Source organism: Cucumis sativus, chromosome 6 (genome assembly GCF_000004075.3).
Source record: "Cucumis sativus cultivar 9930 chromosome 6, Cucumber_9930_V3, whole genome shotgun sequence".
Taxonomy (NCBI): domain Eukaryota; kingdom Viridiplantae; phylum Streptophyta; class Magnoliopsida; order Cucurbitales; family Cucurbitaceae; genus Cucumis; species Cucumis sativus.
In genome coordinates this window covers 7,510,803-7,534,920 of record NC_026660.2, presented here as the reverse complement: position 1 = coordinate 7,534,920, position 24,118 = coordinate 7,510,803, and the positions used below count along the sequence as shown (strand labels likewise).

The 24,118-nt window shown below is 29.8% G+C and overlaps 1 protein-coding gene and 1 long non-coding RNA gene across 2 annotated transcripts; one reads left to right on the top strand and one right to left on the bottom strand.

The window, feature by feature from the left end:
• Window positions 1-420: 420 nt before the first annotated feature.
• Window positions 421-1,210, bottom strand: LOC105435779. Its single transcript, XM_011658573.2, has one exon. It carries the CDS (start codon window positions 958-960, stop codon window positions 643-645), a length of 318 nt encoding a protein of 105 aa, XP_011656875.1. The 5' UTR covers window positions 961-1,210; the 3' UTR covers window positions 421-642.
• A 9,153-nt stretch (window positions 1,211-10,363) lies between these two features.
• Window positions 10,364-12,080, top strand: LOC116404464. The gene is made up of 2 exons (XR_004217308.1): window positions 10,364-10,600; window positions 11,782-12,080. It is a non-coding gene; the product is annotated as an uncharacterized LOC116404464 (long non-coding RNA).
• Window positions 12,081-24,118: the final 12,038 nt, after the last annotated feature.

The following is a 24,118-nucleotide window of genomic DNA, read 5'->3' as shown; positions in this document are numbered from 1 at the left end:
AAAATTGAGTTCTTATAGTTTAATAAAATATTATTAAATAATCTTTACGATTCAATCAAATCTCAACTGTAATTTATTTCTTAAATTATTAAATTTATAATTGAATGGAGGAGTAATTAAGAATATTGAAGAAAGCCCAAGTGTTTAGCTTTTTCCTTGGAGAATATTTCTCATCCTCCTCTTCAAAAGATCTAAATTAAAATCCGTAGCTCCTTCTTTCTTTTTGTAGTAAAGATTGATTAAAGAAAAAAAAAAAAGAACCAAAGAAAGAAAGAAAGAAAGAAAAGAAAGAAGCTAAAGGTAAGTAAGGGATGGAGATAGGTACTAGGAAATTCATTTGATACGTTCATGTACTTACTCCATTAAATAATTTATGTACGTGCATGAACAGAGGCACAAAAAAGACGAGAGTTATTGATATTCTTGGGAAAAGAGTAACTTTTTTTTCTTATATATAAATTTAATTTGATTATGGGACTGGTAACAAATTAGAAACATAATACGCTAAATCAAATTTAACCAAAAAAGAGACAAACAAAAACAAAAACCCAAGTGATTATTCATCAGGTTACCACCAAAATAAAAGCTAAAGTACTTCTAATACATATATATGTGTGCTTGGTAAGATTAGTTTTAGAGCTTTTACATCAATATGGCGTAACGCATGCCATCGCTTACCATAAGGTGGTTGATCTCAGAAATAGTGGAGGCAAAATAGTGGTCACCGGAGAGCCAGAAGGCGTCGGGGGAGCGGTGAACGGCGGGTGGAGCGAAGCAAGAGAGAATAGAGAAAGGAGCACGAATGATGTTGAAGATGGAGGAGGAGAAGGTTCGACGGTTGTTGGCGGCAGCGTAAATTGGGAATTGATCAGTTGAAGTGAACATACTCTCATCAGCAATGCGGTGGCTGTTAGTGAAGTTGTGGAGGGTGGGGCGAATAAGTGCGAACACCTGCCACATGATGGGTGTGTATATATGTATGTATGTGTCTATATTATTGTTTTTTTGGGTTGTAGATCCTAAGGGAGGAGGAGGGAATAAATTAATGGGGGGTTTGGAGAAGAAAGTGAAGGGAAGAGAGAGAATTGGATGGGGGAGGGGGGGTTTTAGATTTGACAAATAGGAAAAGAAATACAGTATAAGTTGGAGGGCTTCTTTTTGTGGTCGTGCTGAGTTTATGGTATGGCTACTTGGCTTGGCTAGTGTGTCTTGCTAGGTCTTCCCGCTTCCTTTTATAAAGGTCATCATCCCTAACCTCCAAAATAAATTATAAAATAACAAACCACCACGTTCTTTGCAAAAGTAGTAATACACAACTATGATAATATATGAATCCGGTTACTGCATTATTTAAATTGTAAAAGTAGAAAATTTATAAATTGATAATCTTATGATAGCCCTACGATTACTATATGATATACATTTGATATTACAGACTAATTTTGTCATATTCACAATATGCAAAAAGAAAAAAAAAATCATGAGCTGTTTTTTTAAATGTTTTAATCATTTGATGCAATTTCTCATTTCTAAATATACCAAAATCAATTAAAACATCTACCAAATATACCACACTTTAGTTCATTTACAATAGATCACGACAAACTAAGATAGACTACTATCTATGCTTATGATAGACACACATATATATGTAGTAGGAGTGTTCATAAAATATTTAAAAATCAAACTGATTTGACAAACTGAATCGAACCGAAATTGATTGCATGCGGTTTGTGTAATGTTGAAACTGGTTTTTATGCGGTTCGGTTTGATTCAGTTTTAAAATAAATAAATTTAAAGAAATGTTCCTAAAATTTTTGTTTCTAAATCTCAGTTAAATTTGTTGACCCTAGATCTAAAATAGAAAAGAGAAATTTTATAGAACTCATGTTTTGGTGGTCCGAGATTTTGCAGAATTTAAAACAAAATGGCAAATTTTATAGAACTTGATGCTTTGGTGGCCTGAGATTCTCTGAGATTTAAACCAAATCACATATGCGGTTTGCTTTTTATTCGGTTTGACACAAACGTGCGGTTCGGTTTGATTCATTTTTGTATGAGATTTTTTTTGCATTTTACGGTTCGGTGCGATTTTAGCTTGGAACAGAACTTTTAACACCCCTTATAGATAGTAGTCTATTATCAGGTGGGAACATTTTACTATATTTGTAAATATTTTAACGAAGTTTGGTTAATTTTTTAATAATAAATGTGATATTTGCTTTTTTGGAAAAAAAACCTACCATGTTAGAATGGACAAAAAGAAAAAAGGAGTGAAAGTAAACATGAGAGAAATTCTAAATGGAAGAAAAAGATCACAAAGGGAAAAAGGTTCTAATATGTCAAGTTTATAGTGGTTCAATATGAGATGATTTAAAGTTAAAACCATATAATATAATATAGTAATGGGAGCTCATCACTTTCTTAAAATTTCAAATGTTCATACTTCCTTCAAGTTTAATGATTTTTAGAAAAATATATGTTTAAATTTAAATTACCTCTTTCACTTTTGTGTACCAATCTATGATCTCAATCATTTAATTTAATTTAATTTATATTATATATATATATATATATATATATATATATTTAGTTTATTTATTTATGAAAATTGACTCATCAATCAATTTTAGACGTCGAGAATATAATTGAAGCAAACACCTCGACAAACATGCTTAATAATTAACTAAACTCAAAATAGGCCGGAGGTCATTCTTGAAATACAAACAACAATCAACTATGGAATACAAACAACCTTACTTAAAGCTAGAAAAGTTATACAAACATGAGATAAAAACTTACAAATCCACCGTCACTTTTAATCTAGTTTAAAAGAAAATAAGAAGCTATAGGTCAAATGATGAACGCTAAATAAATAAATTATGATAACTCATGTTGGTATATATTTGTATGCCTTATTGTTTAGTGTTAAGTGACGTTTGTGGAGCCTATAAATATGCGATATACGGGTTTTCATAGAACATAAAACGGGTAAGGACGGATCGGGTTAAATGCAAAATCGAAACCGTCCATTAGGATTTGGAAAAGACGATGAAAGCCGTTGATTGGTAAAGCAAAGGGCAGGTATGATGGATGTTAGAAAATAGGACAGCAGTGCACATGAGTAGGTCCCATCTGGTTTAAAAAAAGGGTATTGATTCCTAATCTAATCGATTGAGACCCCACCCCCACCCCCACCCCACACCCACCCCCATCTATTCTTATCTTTTTCTTCCTTCTCCTCTTTTCTCTATACATGCCATTACATTGTTTACAAACATTTTCTTAATTACCAAAACTCTTTTTATCATATTTTATTAACACTGTAAAATTCAATTTCAACTTCTCACTTTTTTTTGTGTTTAAATATAAGTTTCCTTCCTCTATTTCAAACTTGTCTTACTTTTCATCCCGTTTCGATTTCTCTATGCAAATCGACTGATTACTTTCCAACGAGTTTTTCCTACATCTCGAAAAAAACGTTGGTTTATCAATATCAAAAATACGCAAAAAAAGTACTTGAAATTATTGATTCATCATCATAGATGACTTAGAACTAAAACTAATAGTTCATTATCTAAATTTAATGGATTTTTCCGTTCTAATACTCTATCTGAGAGTTATCAGTATTTAATTATCAAATATGTTCCTATCCAACATAACACTATTGGAGCAAATGACAAAGACATAGTACAATTTGATTCTTATTATTTTCAAATCTTTATACTTTCGGTAAAGAAACATTTTGATCTCTTAAAACTAAAATAGAAAATAAAAGATAAGGAACCATAATTGTACTTCTTTTGTTTTCGATCCTCCACAGATTTTAAATATTTGCTATGTTTGTAAATATTTTGATTTATTTTGCTATATTTAAAAATGTCGTGAATGATGTAGGTTTACTTTTTCGCTTGTAAATGACGTCTAATTTATTTTCTTAGTGGTTCTTCAACTTCTAAGTAGTTTTGTTAGAACATTTTACATTTTTAAGTATTTCTCTGACATTACTGTATTATTTTTTAACTTAAGTCTCTTATGAGCTTAAATCTTCCTCTTTTATTCGATGCTATGGTATTGGTTTGGTGAGATAAAATAAAGGGAATTTTAAAAAATATAACAAACCACCAAAATATTTAAACAATTTCGAAAATGAAAAAAAGCTTATAGATCAATGATAAAAATACACAGTCCAGTCACACGAATAATATATTTGCACAAGAATGTAAACAATTTTTTTTTTATTCTTTAGTATACAATAGTATAGATTTGGATTGTTTAGATTTACCAATTTTTTTAGATTGTTTTGGTACACGTTCTTTTAGATTTGATTACCAAAATTTAAATGATTTTTTTTCAAGATTTTCGCTACATAATCGTTTAGATTTTGTCTAAATATAAACAATTTTTTTAAAGATTCTTTGGTACACACGATCGTTTCGTTTAGATTTGACTATCGAAATCTGAACGACTTTTTTTTTCTTAAGATTCTATGGTATACAATCGTTTTATTAATATCGAATGATTTATTTTTCAAGATCTTTTATATTTGGTACACAATTTTGAATCAAATAACACTTTGAAAAAAAATATTATGATTATAAAATAAAGACGTGGAAAAGGGAATAAAAAAATTGCGCAAGAAAAGGAGAAAAAAAATGGAAAGAAAGGGAAAACATAAAATATTTTTTAAAAAATGTCCGACTTTATGAACATTTTGATGGTGTTGCGCGAGTTGTAAATATATTTGGTTATATTTATGAAAATTAATCAAAAACAAATATACCGATTAATTTTAAAAGATTTTAAAAAGTAAAATAGAGTTGAGTTTTAATTTATTTTTTAGGTCTTTAAACATTGATAAGACTGTAATTTAATTAGTTCTTCAATTCACAACTTTATGGACTTTCAATTCTAATTTACAACCCTTTTTTTAAACTTTACCATATATTACTTTTAACATGAGAAATTGTTATGAATAAAAAAATTAAAATTATTTTCATCTACTCTAAACTTTAATTTGGATTAAAAGCAATTCGATATATTTTGTAAATAGTTTTTTTGACATATTTAAAAATATTTTTATTTAATTTTTGTGAAAATTTAATTTTTAACGTGAAAATACGGGTCTAAATTATGTATTAAAATTTATTAGGGAAATATTTTATCTCTTATTTTTTTTTTGTATAGACGCATTTAATTTTTCGAAACTTTTTAACCATTTATGGAGGTAACCTAATTTTTTATTTTTTATTTTAATGATAATGAACTTAAAATATGTTATCGATGTTAGACTAAATCATTATAGGCTAAGCTTTATAAATTGATATATTATCTAACTAATTAAATGTATATAAACTAAGTTGTTATAATCTAAAGTACTACTATGATTGTTACTTCCACGTGAAAATTAGAATACAAATTTAAACACCATCGTATTATTTAAATGACACAACCAAAAAATAATGATTTGTATATAAATTTGAGCTTGCGTTACATGTGTTTAATTTGTACTTCATGGCTTTTAGGTTAGTATACATTATAAAATATAAATGTGTAAGCAAATGTCTATAAATCATCTTGTATTTGATTTTAGAAATTTAAACCACGTTCATAAACCAAACCGGCCTTGAAACTTTATCAACAATTGAATACATATAGCTATAACACACCACAACACAACGTAAAAAAAAATCTTAGATAAATATATCAAATTATTGATAGAAGTAGTATATGAATGATAGATCACTCTATCACAAATATATTTCGTTATATTCGTGATTCTTTATAAATTTTGTTCACTTAATTATTAATTATTATCTGATAATCTAATAGTGCAATCCAATCTAAGTATCTTAAATTTATCTCAGTGTATCTTATTAAATTGTCCAATTTTAACTTATGATGTGACAAATTTTATTTTTAAGAATATGTTCATACTTTTTTTTATGTGTATTTAAAAAGAGATGTGTAACACCTTGAGGGTTAGTTTTATCTCATGTTTTAACTTTTATTTATTTAATTATAATAATTTGCAATGGTTGATTAGGGAGTATCTTTTTAAGTGTACTATTTGAAGTATAATGGTTGCTTTCACACTTTTGTATATCCAATTAATAACCATCATTTATAAATATACTATTCTTTAAAACGTGTGATGCTCCTTGGCAAGTAAGTTATATACCATATTTATATTTTTGTAATCACTTTTTATGTATATTAAAACCAAATATATTCTCGACTTTGTAGACTAATAAATAAAATGGCAACTTTAAGCATTTTAAAAAGTCTCATCAGTCCAATCGTCAAGTCATTTACCGATTACCTTACCTATCATTCACGCCAACAATACGTACCTATGAGATAAACATTATGAATATTGACTAAGACTCAACCTAGCCTCTTGTAAATCAAAGAATATATTTTAAACTTCAATAGATTAAAGACGTTTTGAAAACTAAAAATGTTTTAGCGAATAAATGATTTCAAGGTATATGAAGTTAATAGTCGATCCAACATACAAATATCTTTGGAATAAAATGTGTAAAAGATACATATACGTTATTATGGATGACTTTTAGAAGTTTATATAAGAAAACTTATAAGAGAGCCTAAGCAAGTCTAGAAAGGACTTGGTGGATCCATGACGTGAGCTTAGAGAAGCTTATAGGTTAACCAACCTATAGAGAAGAGCTGAAGAGTTCATATGTCAAGTTGTAATTGAAGAGCTTAGAGGTTAACTTATAAAGGAGAGCTAAGTAGCTCATAAGTCGAGTTGTAATTGAGGAGCTTAGAAGTCACGCTATAAAGAAGAGCTAAGAAGCTTAGAGACTGATTTATAGAGGAGAACTGAGGAACTCATAGGTCTCGTTGCGACCTCTTACTCAAGAATGTGGGTTTCACAATAAGAAATAATAGTCCACACATCACAATGGATCCAACACAATGAAAATCGCTTAAATCAGAGCTTATAAAATGAATAAAAATGAGTCAAAACAAGACGACTTCCAATTTTCGTAAATAATTGAAAGTCCAACACCGCATCCATGTGTATACGTTAATTTAAGCATTTCCTTCTATTTACAATATAAATTTACCCGGTTGATAAGTCCTTTCAATTCTTTTCCTAATGCAATTGATGATAGGAATAGTTAACAATTCATTGGACTTTTAGATCCCAAAGTATCAATGTATTGAAATTTTATTTTCTTTGTGTAGATGTGTTTGGTTCATTTTCAATGGATTGTTTCTTATAGAGATGGAAAGAGATCCAAGTAAGTTACTTCTAATTAGGAATTAACAAAGTATCATTGTATTGAAAATTTCATTATAGGATAGGGAATAATATATTTCATTTTAATTTTATGTTTTTATTTATTATATAGATTGACATTAAATTCGAAGATCATACTTACAAGTTGAGTTGGACGAGGTGCGAGTTGAGTTTGGTGGCCTTTTGTCATCGTACATGTGATTGTTGACTTATTGGTCATTTTCTTGTAGTTGCCATTTTGAAATTCTTTGTTGTAGATAATATAGATCATTTTTTGGAACTATTGTTCATATGGTAGGGGAGGAGGGTTGATTGTACACTCAAGAAACGCTAGCATATTGTTGTTTTTTGTCCACTGATGCGATAGTAGACTTATGATAATTTTGAGATTAGATTTATGATAACTAGTTTTGAGATACGTTAATGTTGATGTTTAATTGAAATTGTGTATGACTGGTGAAATTATATCGATTCAATTTGTAAATGATCATATGAGGTTCTACATATTAACTTACAAAAATCTTTAGTAGAAGTAAGGTTTTGTATATGATAACATTGTGAAATGTTCATATATGCAAAGTTTTAGAATTGTACCGGATGAATATTGTCATGCATATTTATGGGATTGTTGGACCATAATACAACGACTATAGGGGCATTACAGGAATAAAAATATAACTGAATTACAATTTAAAAAGAAATTGAAATAGGTTTGACATTTTTTAAATTTCATATATCATATACCTAATATATTCTTGACAATTTTTAAATATAATAAACAAGTACATTCTTGATGTTTTTTAACTATCATAAACAATGACATTGATCTTGACGGTTTTTAAATGTCATAAACAATCAATTTCTTGACAGTTTTCCCTATCAAGTAAAAAACAATTCTTGACGGTTATTAAATGTTATGAACACCCACCTTCTTGATGTTTTTATACGTGTCAAGATCCTTAGATCGATATTTTTTAAAAGTTGTGAATGTCAACATACTTGACGGTTTTTACATGATATGAACATTTATATGCTTAACGTTTATAAAATGTCAACGTTCATTACTCTCAACGTTTATTGATGATCATAAATTTCGATTTTCTTGAAAAACCATTAAGATAATTAATTCTTGATTGTTAAAAAAATGTGAAGAGAGTCTATTTTTGTAGTAATATAATGTAAGAGAAATATATTCAAATAAAATTCAAGTATTAATATGAATTGGATTAGATATTCATATAAGGACTAGAGTATTATGATATTATATTTTGAATGATATTCATATAAATTGGATTTATTTAGTACTCTAGCGTAAGAAAGATATATAAAATATAAATATATAATATTTATAGGTTAATTTTCATAACTAGAACAAACAGGCAAAATTTTTAGGATGCATAAAACAATTTAAGAAAAGCCCATTAAGGCTAATTATTTTTTCAGAATTTTATATTTGTTTTTACTGGTTTATAATGATTTTTCAATTCTGATTCTTCTTCTTTCCGATCATCGTCTTTTTTTTATCTTCTTCTGAAATTTTTCTTTTATTTTTTTTAAGTTGTTATTTGGTTCAAGATCGTGTACCAAATATACAATATCTTTTTATTTTATATTTTTTTCAAACTGTTATTTGGTTGTTTAGATTATGTGACAAATATAAAAAATCATGAAAAGAAAATCATTGAGATATTGGATAGCTAAATCTAAATGATCGTAGCCAAATTTAAACCCAAAAATCTTTTAAAAAATCGTTTAGATTTGACTTCCTAAATTTAAACATCAAATTTAAACGATTGTGTAAACGATCGTGTACAAATAATCTTAAAGAAATCATTTAGATTTGACTGCCTAAACTTAAATGATCAAATCTAAACAATCGTGTACTAAATCTAAACGATCGTGTAAAAAAAAATCGAATTTAAATAATCGTGTACCAAAGAATCTTTAAAAAAATCGTTTAGATTTAGCTGTCCAAATTTAAGCGATTGAATCTATACAATCGTGGATCAAATATAAATGATCGTTTTTCAAAAAATCTTTAAGAAAATCGTTGAGATATACAACACAAATTTAAATGATCAATCTAAACGATCGTGTATAAAAAATTATTAAAAAATCGTTTAGATTTAGATTTGAACGTTTACATTTGGGAAGTCAAATCCTAAACGATCGTTTCCCAAATACTAAACGATGGTTTCCCAAATATATTACGTTATAGATTCTAATTAATCAGGATATTTTTGAAATTTTCTATTATGGGCATGTTGAGTTTTTTCGTTTTTAAAATTGTTCTATACGGTGTAAATATTTTGTCGATTTTTTCTATTTTTGAGAAGACTCCATATTTATATTATAATTAATTAACTTCATATTAAATGCGATTTTTTATAAAGTTATTTGACTTGTATGGTTAATTGAGTGATTAGAGGTTCATTAATGATTAATTTTCATAAATAGAATAAATAAGCAAAATATTTATGACATGTGTCACTGATTGATAAAGTCGATGAAATTTACCATTTTTTTTAAAAAAATTTCATGTTTGCTATTTCTTATCATCATCTTTCTTCTCTTCTCTTTTGCATTCTTTTTTCTTTTCGCGATATTTTTTCTTTCAATCATCTTTTTCTCTTCTTCTTAATTTCTTTAAATATTTTCATTTTTCTTCCTTTTCTTATTCTTTATTATGTAATTTTTCTTTTTTTTTTCATCGTCTTTTTCTTCTGTAATTTTTTCTTTTCCTTTCGATCGTCAAATGTAAACAATTGTGTATAAAAGTAGTCAAATCTAAACGATTATTTTTCAAATATATTACGTCTTTATTTTATTTTTAAAAAGACCCCTTGATTAATTGGTTATGAGATAAAGGAGAGTGAGTGTCATATAAATATAGTATTTTTAATTATGTCAATTAGTTAACTTGATAATAAATATGATTTTTTATAAAGTTGGTTTAATTGATATGATTAATTGGCTAATTAATGAAGGGTTAATTAGTTAATTAATTATATGTAGAGTGGAAATCTTAGAGATGAGTTTGAAAACTCTCCATATAAATGTATCCTTGTAACATAACCCTTTTAGGGTGAAAGAAGTTCATTGTTCACTTTGTGGAAAACCTGGCCTTTCCACCTCCAAAATCTCATTCTCTCTCGGACTCCCACACTCTCCCAACAATTATTCTCTCTACTTCTTCTTCCAAGGTGCTAGAGCTCAGACATCTAGCTACTTAAAATTCTAAGGAATAGAAAGAAGCCTCTGCAGTGGTGTGTCTGTTGCTCGTCAGTGTTTAATAGAAAAGAACACGTGAAGAGTGGAGGAATATCAAGGGTGAGTTTACTTTTCCTCTCCTTTATCTTCTTCTTAATGAGCATGCTAATGTTAAGATTAAATCTAATGATGTTTATCCTTAACTATAGCATGTTTAACTTGCTATTTTGTTGAGATATAAAAACTGAATTATGTATTGCATGATCACACGTGAAAACAGTAATTCGATTTTCTTTCCCAATCTAGGTTAATCAATTAAGTCAGGGAGATTGCTTCCAAAATCTTGAAAATAGGAACGAGTTTTTTTTCCTTCTTTATCACCTACCGATCTTTCCAAGTCAAATATACTTATTTTGTTGGGGTTGGTTATCATTTCATTATTGTAGGTTTGTTCTTGTTATTGTCGTAGGTCCACTTTGAATAGGGAGTTTTCAAACATAATCAAGGTAGTCATCTTTTATTTGTTAATTGTCAATTCAAAATTGATCACATTTAATTGTTTAAATTGTAAGCTTAAAAAAACTTTTTTAATGTGACACATTTTGGCTTAATTCATTTTTATATTTGGAGTCATGCTCCTACGCCTACTGTTAATGTTTATGACTATTTTATTTATTGATTGATGAATAATCTTAATTTACTTGAATTTATTTCCTTAAAAAATGTTGTCATATGATCTCAACTCTACCTTGATTTTGCTAATACAATTCCAACTCAATTTCCTTTCTAACTTAATTTTCTCAGTGATTTTGTTTGACCTCTAAAAATAAGAAATTTGAAATACCTTTAATTACGTAATTTGAGAGACACCTCATATAAACTTCTTCAATTTTCAATGTTTCACTATGGGTGTGATTATAAAAAAGAAAAAGAAAAAAACTCAAAAACCCTCTCTGATGACAACTCTGGCGATGAAACAAAATTCAATATGCAAGTAGAAAATGAAGAAAGAAAAACACAAAAGAAGAAGTGTGTGGTTCAACATAGAATGCCTACCTCCATGGAAAATAAACTTTTATCAGAGAAATTCAGAGTATAATTACGTTGTCAAAACTTTATGTATTAACTCTTTTTATACTATAGAACTCATTTTTTATGTCTAGATAGGTTTAATTAATTATAAATTAGAAAGTTGGTTACAAAATTAATATCCTTGGTTTTGCATACTTACAAATCTCCAGCTTGAATCCAACTCGAAAAAAGTTATGAAGCCTCTCATGTCTATCTTTTTTCTCTAGCAGGATAGAATCAAATTATCTATTCGCATTGCTTGAGACATGAACTTTGGAAACCACCACCTTTCCATTTTTAATTCCATGTGATACAAAAAGTGGAATTTAATGTTACTATGTTTTGTAAAATTATGCACATGTCGGTTTTTTTACAAAAATGAACCGAACTTTGGAAGTCATAGTAGATTCTTACCAATGTTTGATTTCTGTCAAAGTCCTTCAATAACTCTTTACCAATGTAGAATTCTGACAATCAAATAAAATTTTTAGTACTGATCAAATACTACATGTAATACTTACCAATCCAAGTGACAAGACCTAGCAGGTTCTTAAGGAAGCATGAAAATAATTTTGGAAAAATTAGATTTCTAGCTAAAGCTGTAACTAAAAGGATTGAATCTCATGTGAAAGCATGTGATTGTTTGTTTGCCCCAATGTCGATTGAACAAAAATACATATTAAGCATATTTTCTATGAGTTAAGTGGGGAGAAGAATAGTATAAATAATTTGTTAGTCACCAAACTGACCAAATTATGAGGTGTTCTATAAATATTAAATTAAAGTTACATTAGTTCAATTATCAATGTATACGATTATTTTGTTGTAATATATCTATGTTATCAGCAATTTGTTTGTTACCAAAGTGGCCAAATTAGTAAGTCTTACAAATATATATTCCATTGATATTGTTTTGCAAATTAAGGAAATAATTATTGTGATTATTTTAATATGATATCTATATTATGAATAATTTGTTAGTCACGAAAGTGGCCAAATTATTAAGTTCAATAGATATCAAATTAAAGTTAACTCAATTACTCATATTTATGCAATGCTAATGAAATAGTTAATTAAACTGGCCAAAGGTAATTAGTAGTTTTTTATAATTTTGAATCTCATTTTGGTTAGTTTGACTTGTTTTATCATGACGTGTTATGAACAGTTTGTTAGTCACCAAAGTGGCCAAATTGGTAAATCTTTAAACATCAAATTAAAGTTGATTCAATTACTCATGTTCACTTGATGCTAATGAATGAGATGATATATATTATGAAACATTAATGATTTGTCATGAGTATATTGATTTTTGTTATTATAAAACATTTAATTTGCCCTAAGGTAATTAATAGTTTTATAAATTTGAATCTTGTTGTGGTTAATTGAGGTGTTTGATTAGATATTGTTAGTATATCCAAAGATAACTAATATATCTATAAGCATTTAAATTACCAATTATATATGTGAAAATAAATGTAGCATTAGTTAAGTATAAATATGGTACATTGTTGTGTCATCCAAAGAAGAACTTAATTGTATAAGTTAATGATTATTTAATATTATTTGAATGTGTGTTGTGTCTTTATGTTTATTTCTCAAAGCAATAATTTATAAACATATTTATTTTGTAATTGCATCATTGCTTCAATTTCTCTTTATTTTGCATGCTACGTCAATTATCAAGTTTAATAGACTTAATTTCTTTGATTGGAGCGAACAAATATGAATCTATCTTGGGTTTGGATCTTAATTTGGCACTCTTAAGTGAGAAACATGTTGTACTTACTTTTGCTAGCAGTGATGAGAATAGATCTTTCTATAAAGCTTAGGAACAATCAAATTGCTAATGTTTATGTGAATGACTGTAGCAAACAATATCAAGCCAACAATTACAAAATTGAAAATGCCAAAGATTTTACAAAATTTATGAAAAATATGATGAGAAAGTACATTGTTTTGACCCATTTTCTAAATTTCTAGAAAGTCATGGTATATATGCTCAATACACAATATAAAAACACCACAATAAAATGGTGTTTGAGAAAGGCGTAATCGTACATTAATTAAGTAGTATAGTTAGAAGCATGTTAATTAATTAGTTTTTACTTGTGTCTTTGTGGATGTATGCATTAAGAACCACTCAATATTTATTAAACAGTGTTCCTAGTAAGTCAGTTCTAAAGACATCTTTTGAATTGTGGACAGTAAGAAAACCTAGTTTAAGGTACCTACATGTTCGAGGTTGTCAAGCATAAGTAAGAATTTATATATAATTTACTCGAAAGGAAACTAGATTCAAGAACAACCAGTGGTTTCTTCATTGGTTATCTGGAAAAATCAAAAGGGTATAGATTTTATTGTCCTAACCATAGTATGTGAATGGTGAAACTAGAAATGTAAGATTCATTGAAAATAACGTAATTAGTGGGAGTTTATAACCACGTAAAGTAAAAAGTCAAGAGGTTAAGGTGGAAATTCCTTCATTTATAACTTCTTTTCAAGTTGTTGACTCTGTTAACAATCCCCAAGAAGAACAAATTAATGGTCAAATACCACATAATGATGTTATAAAAAATGAACCTGTAACTGAGGGACCACATGAAATAGAGTTAAGAAGATTTGTAAGACAAAGAAGATCAGCTATTTTCTTATGACTATGTGGTTTATTTGCATGAATCAAAATTTGACTTAAGTATTAATAATGATCCAGTTTTGTTTTCACAATCCATTAAAGAAGATAATTATGCTAAATGGTAAGATGACATGAAAGAAGAGTTAAAATCAATGAATGATAATGAAGTGTAGGACCTTGTAGAAGTGCCTAAAGGAAAAAAAAGAGTTGGGTGTAAATGAGTCTTTAATACTAGAGATGACTCAATTGGCAATATCGAACGACACAAGGCTAGACTTGCAGATGTCAAATGTTATACACAGAAAGATGACACTGACTACAAGGAGACATTTTATTTTGTCTTGAAAAGGGACTCATTAAGAATTATTATGGTTTTAGTAGCTCATCAGTGATCACATCAGTAATGTCAGTTTATCAAACATTCACCATTCACCGTCGAGACATGGGATCCTTCCATCCATATCTAATCGCCTAGACCTAGGATTCACTTCACCAGCACTTACCAGCCTACAACTGGAATTTACTTCACCAGTGTCACACCCCACCCCAAACACCTACTTGTTTGGCTCGAGATCTGGCATGATGTTAGTTGAAGTCGTTTACCTCCAAAACAACTTCAACTAACCCTGACATGAAAACGTAAAACATTCAACAACAGAAGTCTTTAAACTTAAAATTACTTTGAAATCATAGTGTATTCCATTTGAATTTTTTTTTTATAAATAACAAGTAAAATTATATCAAACATGAAAGTATAAATTCTTGAGTGAATATAGTAATACTTTAATTAGAACAATCCCTTTTATGATTAAAAACTAAGTTGACCTAATAGTAGTAAGTTCAACATGCGGAGATTCCATGATTTGTACTTGGAAGAGGGAAAACATTTGGAAAGGGTAAGTTGAAAGACTTAGTGAGCAACGTTTTAGAAGACAGGTTTCATAAACAGTTTTATTATAAAACTGAAACTTGAATATATTTATCAATAACATACATTTCATAACATACTTGAAACATTTGCATAGCTTTTTTAAGACAATGTTCTATAGCCATGGGCAGTATTTACCCATTCGTTCGAAGACGAAACGGTTCTTGGGAAGCTATGCCCCTCCTTTAAGGCATAAATATATACCCTTCCTGATGGCCCATAGACTATAGGTTCGTCAACCCTACCATCAATATGGAGTTAACCACATGTATATAATAGATCTCATGGGAATATTCGAGCATGGAGAAAAAATTTGAAAACATTGAAATAATTTCCTTTGCCTTGATCATGAAATCATTTAAACATGATATAACTTGAACATCAATTCATAAACATTTATCATAAATCATAACTTGAAAATCATGCTTGGTAAAATCATTTCATAATCTATTACTTTTAAAACTTGAAACAATGTCTAATAAATAACGTTTAAAACAATTTGTTACTCACAAGTTATTGCTTGTAGAACTTGAAAACGTGCTTAATAACTACTTTAGAAATAATGGTGTTACTCACAAGCTATTGCCTGCTAAACTTGAAATTATTTTTAGTAAATAACGCTTAAAATAATTTGTTACTCGCAAGATATTACTTGTGGAGCTTGAAAACATGCTCAATAAATATTTTAGAAAAAATGGTGTTACTCACAAGCTATTGCTTGTGGAACTTGAAATCATGCTTAATAAATACTTTAGAAATCAACTTTAAATTCATTTTGTCACTCACAACACTTGAATAGAGCCTTGATCGTGAGATTCCTTGTAAGCCTCCTTGATCTACAAAAATTCACATTTTGTCCTTAACTAATCTCTTGAACATGAAAATATCCAAAATTTTCCTTAAAACTCCAAAAAATATCACAACAATTCAAAACAGCCCAACGGTGACCACTCACATGGTGGATGGAGCTGGTTGCATGTGCATGGCCTGGGGCCTTGCCGCGTGCTAACCTCATAGTAAGGGATGTCACACGTCCTTGCTGTCTACCCAACACGTCCATCATGCCTTGTGCACGTTGTGCTCTGCACACTCTGCGAACTAACCTCACAATGTAAGGTCATGTGTGCAACCTTCGCCCATCCCTTGCCACTTGGTTGTGCCATGGCCTTGTTGCAAACCTCTTAACAATACAAAATAACCTCTATGACCAAAATGCCACACCCATCTCGCCTAGCATGCATAACATTGACCTACTGTCGAGAAATTCATTTTTCATCTAGAATACATGACTCGACTTTGAAACTCATAACTTAAAATTCATAACTCGTTTGATAAAATGTCATTCTACAAAGTTGTTCTAAAATGTCTTAAAATTTCATATCTCAAAAGTTTAGAGAAACTTCAAACGATATGTTCTGTAGCCTTCTTGGAATGCACCTTGCTCAATTTCCTTCCAGAATGACCTTCTCGTCTTCTTTGAATCAAAACGTAAACCTTCTCACATCCATCTTGAACAAAAGCTCTCTTTAACAAACTAGACACAAACTCTAAGCTTTTAAGACTAATTGAAGTGAATTTACAATAGTGAATTGTGAGAAATCCTTTGTTGAAATTGCCTATTTATAGGGAGCCTATTTGCATGTCCTTCTCGCAGTCTTTGAATCAAAATGCAAACCTTCTCGCAGTCTTTGAATCAAAATGCAAACCTTCTCGCAGTCTTTGAATCAAAATGCAAACCTTCTCGCATACAACTTGAACAGTAGTGCTCCTCAACAAACTAAACACAAATTCTGAGCTTTTAAAGGAGAGTTTGGTGTGCAAGTTCGAAATTAATTGCTTGTGGACTTATTTGATAGGGTTCTAATAGCTGAGAATTACAGATTTCTGTGTTTGGGATGCAGAAATTGGTAATCTGGATTATGCTTGTGTTTAGGGTGCTGGTTTTGAATTCCTAGGCTTAGCTAATCTTTTTTTTATTATTAATTGTACATCCTAAATATGTCATGTATATATTTTTTAATTGATTTTTTTTTAATATTTGTACCTATAATTCAATTTCTTGACTTGTTGGTTTCCATGACAAAAAAGTAAAAACGAGAAAGTTTAACATTCAACAACAATAATTTTAATTACAGTTACATTAACATAATGGTCTAATTAGGAATATTACAAACTATTAACACAATAACAAGTCATGTAATCGAATGGAGTATACAAAAGTTTCAATTAAGAAAAACATTAAAAATCGTCTAATAGTTAGGTTTCAAAATAAGCATAGCAAAAGGGTCATGCAAAAGTGAAAATCAATAGAGTTACATTCGATGATAGTTATGGTTGGCTTCCTATGATGCACATGCAATGCAATATTTAAATGGTCAAGAGTTTAAATAAAAATGAGTTTTTTTTTTTTTTTTTGTTGAAAAAAACACTTTTTTCTTAAGTAAATCCAAATAAGTTCTAAGTCTTCTAGTTAAAGTGACCAATAACAAAAAATGAAAAATGTATATTTAACTCATAAATTTTGAAATGATAGGTATAACATACTATTAAATTTTAAAATTATGTACAATCGTGTGTTTTAAAATTTAATTACATGTCAAATATATTCAAATTGTTAAGTTTTTGTCATTTATTTTCATCAAGTTTTACAGAGAAAGGGGATTCATATTTCGATCTACAGTAAAAAAATGATAAAACAATGATGAAAAAGAAAGTTCTAATGTGTTCATTTATTTTTATTATTTGAACAAAAATATATCATTTTTCATTTTTTAATTGAATAATAAAAAGAAGTGGTATTTTTAAAAATAACAAAATAAATTAAAATATTTACAAGCTATTGTAAAAATTTTTATTCTATCAATAATAGTCTTATATCACTATTGCATATCAGCGATAAAATTTGTTATAGGTTGTAAATATTTTGTAAAATTTGCTATTTTTGAAATTTTCTCTAAAAATAATTTCTTTTTCTTTTACCTATATAAAAAAAATAAAGAAATTATATATTTATTCGCTCAAAACAATAAGAAATTTCACTAACTAATTTGACTAAAAAAGAACTTATTTATTTAATACATAAAATTATAAACAACTTTTTACCAGAATGATCTTTTCTTGTCAAATTAATTCAATACTTAATTTAGAGAAATTTTCAAAAATAACAAATTTGACAAAATACTTACAACCTATAGCATATTCTATCACTGATAGTCCTTGATATGCTATAGTGATAGAAAACTATCATTGATAGAATCTAAAATTTTTCCATAGATCGTAAATATTTTAATTTATTTTTCTATTTTAAAAAATTCTCCTTTAATTTATTTGACTTAAAATTGGAGTAATATTTTTAAAAAACATTTTAAAATGGAAGTGAAAGTAGTGGTTTACATTTGAAAACTAAAAAAAAAAAAAAAAGGAGAAAACCTTCCGTTTACGCCTCATTTGTTAAATCCATGATTTTGCCCATGATTTTACACCATGTGCCAAACATGGACCTGTCATCAAATGCTAAGCCCACCCAATACCAAAACAAGGGACGAAGCACCCCAAATGACTAATTTGAGTGAATTTGCATAAGTGAGTCGTGAGAAATCCTTTGTTGAAGTTGCCTATTTATAGGGAGCCTTGTAGGAAAATATGTTGACACATCAACCTTGATTAGACTTACCACTTAAGCTCATAATTACACCTCAAACTTCTTCTGCACATCAAAATTCATGTTAACATGGTTAAGACACATGGATTATTATTCCTTAAACCAATTTCCCTAATCAAGCCACGTTGTTGTCCTAATCACATGGTTAACCTCCAAGGTCATTTTGCATAGCTAACCTCTCAATGCAAGCCTTGTTGTGTAGTCTTATCGCATGCTAACCTCTAAAACCATCTCACATACCATGGCCGCCAACCCTACTAACCTCTAAAGTCAATTCTCACGACATGCTTCTCGCCCACTTGCTTTCTCACCTAGCCTATCAATAACCTCTAAAGCCAATTCTCATGACATGCTTCTCGCTCACTTGCTTTCTCACCTAGCCTATCAATAACCTCTTAAGTTTTTTCACATGCCATGCTTTCTCGCGCAACCTAACCTCACAAGTCATTTCGCCAAGCTAAGTTTCTTTGTGGCAAACTCTTGCTAACCTCTCAAGTCATTTCGCCTAGCTTCCTTTGTCTACTAACCTCTTATCCTTCTTTTTGCCTAACTATTTGCCTTAACTACTTGCTTTAACTACTTGCCTTAATATCCTCTTTGGATGTCATTTACTCCTCTTTTGGCTACCCACCAAGTTCAAAACGCCTAAGGTGTGGACTTAACCAATTTTTTCTCTTTTCAACTTAACTTCCCTTCAACTTAAATGGGGAACCTTAGTGCATTTTTCCAAGAATTTTTACCTTCTTTTCCTATAAAACTCATTCTCTATTGTCCTTACTAAAACTTAACAAATTCTAAAGATCTAAAAATTTTGGAGTTTCACAACTAGCATCTCGAGTTAAACTTGAGATTTTTCACCAGCGTTTACGGTAGACTTGGGATTTATACCAGTGTCTCATAGCAATCTTAATCTCAAACCTGAGATTCACTTTCACCGGCATCTCATCGTCTAGACCTAGGTTTCACTTCACTAGCCTCACTCGATACACCTGGAATTCACTTTCACTAGCATCTCACATCTCATTCCTTGCATAGATTTGGGATTCACACTCATCAACATCTAGTATCAAGAACGTAACTCATTCTCACGCAGACTTGAGATTCACTTTCACAGCATTTACCCGTCTAGACCTAGGATTCACTTCCACCAGTGTTTCACGTTAAACCTAGGATTTTCACTAGCGTTGCGATAGATCAGTCACCAATACTCGTTACACAACAACACCAACATCAAAGAGAGACATTAGCTCAATAGATCACATTCAACACATAATACTGATATGATACAACAATCATCAAAGAAAGGATTACAATAGAAGCTTTTCATACAATTATTCATAAAATACTTTTTTCATTTGAAAAGATTATAAATTACAGCGCTTCGATAACAAACAACATGCATTTATTTAAAAAAATCTTTTATAAAATCCTTCACAAACAAACAATTGTTTATAAGGATCACTCACAAGAACACTTGGCCTCTATTCTTTCTCCCTTTAGCTTTCAGCTTCCTCTTCTTTCCTAGTGGGTTCCCTCAACCATCTTTTCAATACTTCAAAATCTCCTCTCTATAACTTAGTAGAACGTTTAGCATTTTTATACCCTTTTCTTTTAGTCTTTGGTCCTATTTATAGCGACTTTTCACATTTAATGGTCACTTTACCGCTTTACACATGCCACCTTTCTATTTCGCTACGCTATGCAGCCAACCCAAACTTGCCACGTAGGCCAAACGCCAGTTACAAATAAACACTTCCCTTAAGATGCCAACCTTTTCGCTTTGGAAAGCTAAACTTCTTTAAATGGCCTGACTCTCTTCTTTGGAAGCAAAAAATATTTACTCTCCCAGAGGGTCATCTAGTCACCTCAACCAAACACCTACCTTATCACTGCACTCCTAGGTATAGGTACTTCTCCTCATATTGATACCCTAATCGCCTAATCCTTAGCATTACACGCCAACCTCTTCTTTGCCACCAACCTCAATGTGTTACCTACTTCCACGCGATGGTTCTTAGACTCAGATACTTTTCTTCGCATCACCCTTTCTCCAATCTCATCCTTCTTCGTAGAATGCCCTTTTAGTCAAAACAACCTATCGTAACGAAGTTCCTCTTCAACAGAACTCCCTTTTGGATCAGGGCCTCATAGGAATTGATCGATAAAATCTCAAATCAACTAAAAATAAAATTCAATATTTAAAGCATGAATTTTAAGGATCTTTTTTAAGGTGTAGTGTGCTACTACCTACTATTTTTTTTTTTTTTAAAGGGAGAATAAAGAGAGTTTTGTTTGAAAAATTTGAGGAAAAGTGAGAGGGAGAGAGGAAAATCGAGAGAGCAGGACTATGTGAAGGGGGAAGAAAGAGGGAGGTAAAAAGAAAAGAGGGAGTGAGAAAAGTGAAAGAGAGAGACAAGAAAGAGTAGTAAAAAATGAAAGTAATAAAAGACTAAAGAGAGAGGAAGGTTAAAAATTCATTTGGATTGAAGAAATTGAGATGGAAATAAGATTGCTCGGAATTAAGGAGGTATATGTTTGGTTTGCATGAGTGTATTATTAAGAATGTATAAGAACAAAAATTTTATTTTATTTGTAAAATCAGTCATAAACACTCTATAAAATTTTGATATATTAATTGATAAACAATAAACTCAATTCAAAATGGCGAGACAATTTAATTATTTAACAATCAAATAATAATACTAATTAAATTATTAATTACATTTACAAGAATTTGCAAAATGAATAATGGGATAAAATTGATGAATTTACATAGTTATATTGTATTGATCAATTATATAATTAATAAATGATAAACTAATTATAATTATTAAGAAATAAATTATTATACTATAATTTATGTTTTAATGTTATTTTATAAATCACACATTTAATTAATTTTAATACGTTGGAATTTATGACCAAGAACTCGTAGTTTGTAACTTAATATCATATTCTATTCAAGAAAGTTGTTATTGAGGAATTATTAGTGAAATTGAATACTATAAGCATGAATTCAATAAACTAAGGTCTCGAGGCCATATTGAGTAAACTTGAACTTTATATAGAGACATAATGTGGATCAAGTTCGAGTATATAGCCTAAACGGTCTATAATATATGAATAAGATTGAACAACTTATTCTGGGGACACTATGGATGTGACCTACTTTAAAGTTAGTGCAAACGATGTGAACCTAAATCGTTCATGGGGAGACACAAAAGTGAGGACATCATATGTAAATAGTTTAGATAAGACTAGAACCTTGTAATAGTTACTTTTAAGTTATAATATCATTGACTATATAAAATTGACTATTTCGATTATTGATGACTTAGGTAACTTAATTTTAATACTAAGCTAACTATGAACTTCTGTTCACACGGGATTATCCTTAGATCTACATAGGTGAGGGCAGCTCAATAGCGTTGGTCCAACAAGCCTTCATTTTAGGAGTAAGACCAAATGGATAGTTGAGGACATATGGTGCAGACGAAATTCACTCCTACCCATTATAGGGTTAGTAGATAGGTTGTTCTCTTAAGAATTGAATCCAAGTCTTGAACAAGAAGCCCCACCTTGTCATTGGCCTGAGAGGAATTTGGTTTATATGTTGGACCTTTAACCAATTGTTTAATAGTGGATTAGTAGGACTTAAAGTGCAAGATGTAATCTGGGAGGTAAAATGGTATTTTGACCTAGCCAAGGTTATGAAACAACCTGTGAAGGATTAAGTTAATAACCATGGTTATATCATATGGACACAAAATATATTTATTGTGAGGGGAGTGCAACTACGGACTTGAGTAGAATGACACGCTAATTAACGAATGATGATTTCAATCTAAAAGGGGTTAACCAGTTCATCTCGAATCGTTGAAGACCATGATCTATAGGTTCATTAAGTTCCCTTGCTAGCTCATATGGAATTAACTTTGAACACTATGTTGGATTAATTCGAATAGTTTGAAATGGGTAATGAGTGATAAACTGACAAGTATATGTGATATAGCCGTCAGTTATTGGTTTAAAAATAGAGCTTTATGTTTAAATATAATTTAAATATATAAAAATGAATGCGGATACATATTTAAAAACTTGAAAGTGATGAACATGGTCAAAGTTGTAAAAAGTCAAGGGGCTGACTTTTGACTTTGAAAAATCTAACTTTGACCGAAAATATAACTAAATGTAATTTGAATTTTGGAAAATTAATGCTGATTCATGTTCGGTAGGTCGAATTTAGTCAAGTTGGACAAAATGGTAAAAGGAAAAATGTTAACTATTGACTTGAAAATTTTGACTTGAATAATGAAATGACCATAATGGGCTATGTGGAGGCTCCTCGTGATGACACCAAGCCCACTGTGCATTGTTGCATAATTTCACTAACTCGCTAGTGGGCTAAGTGAAAATTCATGGTGATGACACCAAACCCACTAAGCGTTAATAGAATGCAAGGGTTTGACTTTGGCTAATTTGCAATAGTTATATGTATTTGGTATATTTAAAGGGTGACCTTTCAAATGTGTAAAGACTTTTGGCAATTTAAGTTTAATTTTCCTTTAAAAATAAAAAATAAACTCACAAAAATTCTCCCAACACTAATTCAATTTCCATCCTTACTCTCTCTCAAATTCTTGGATCCCACAACCTGGTTCTAAGTCTGAAGAATAGCGTGTCAACATAAAAAAGAAATGTATTAAAAGAGCTGATAAGAGGATGGACATGAAGAAAACCCAACATTTTAGATGGCTATCATTCATAGGTATAAATTATGCATGGAAATAGCTTATTCTCATGCCTAAGCTACAAAACTTTGTACCAAACAAACAAGGGCAATGTTTGTCGCTTACCCATTCCCACCCTTTTTCCACTCTAATTCCCTCAATCCAAAAGACCCTAGATGGTGTTGAGTGAAGAAAAAGTATATAGTGTGGGTTCCATGTAATTTGTAACATGAAACAAAATAGAGGAATAAACTCATTTTGTTTATAGTGAATAATGGTTTAGTTTAGTAGTATGTGAGAATGTAATAATGTAAGATTGAGTTTGGGGATGGTGGGTGGGTGGGTGAAAGTTGGTTTTTGAAAAAATATGAAATTAAAAGGGGGAGTGGAAACAAAAGTAATTGGTGATTGAACCTAATAGTAAATTGAGGAGAGCAAAGGTTTGAGTAGTAAAGAAGGAGGAGGAGAAGAGTAAAGTGGGTAAGTGAGAATTTAAAAGGTAGGTTTAAAATATATATAGTTATTTAGAATGTACATGTATTAAAGAGTGATTATAAAGGGAATAATATTGGGATGTACATAAAAAAAAAAAAAAAATTGAACAAAAGAGTGGATC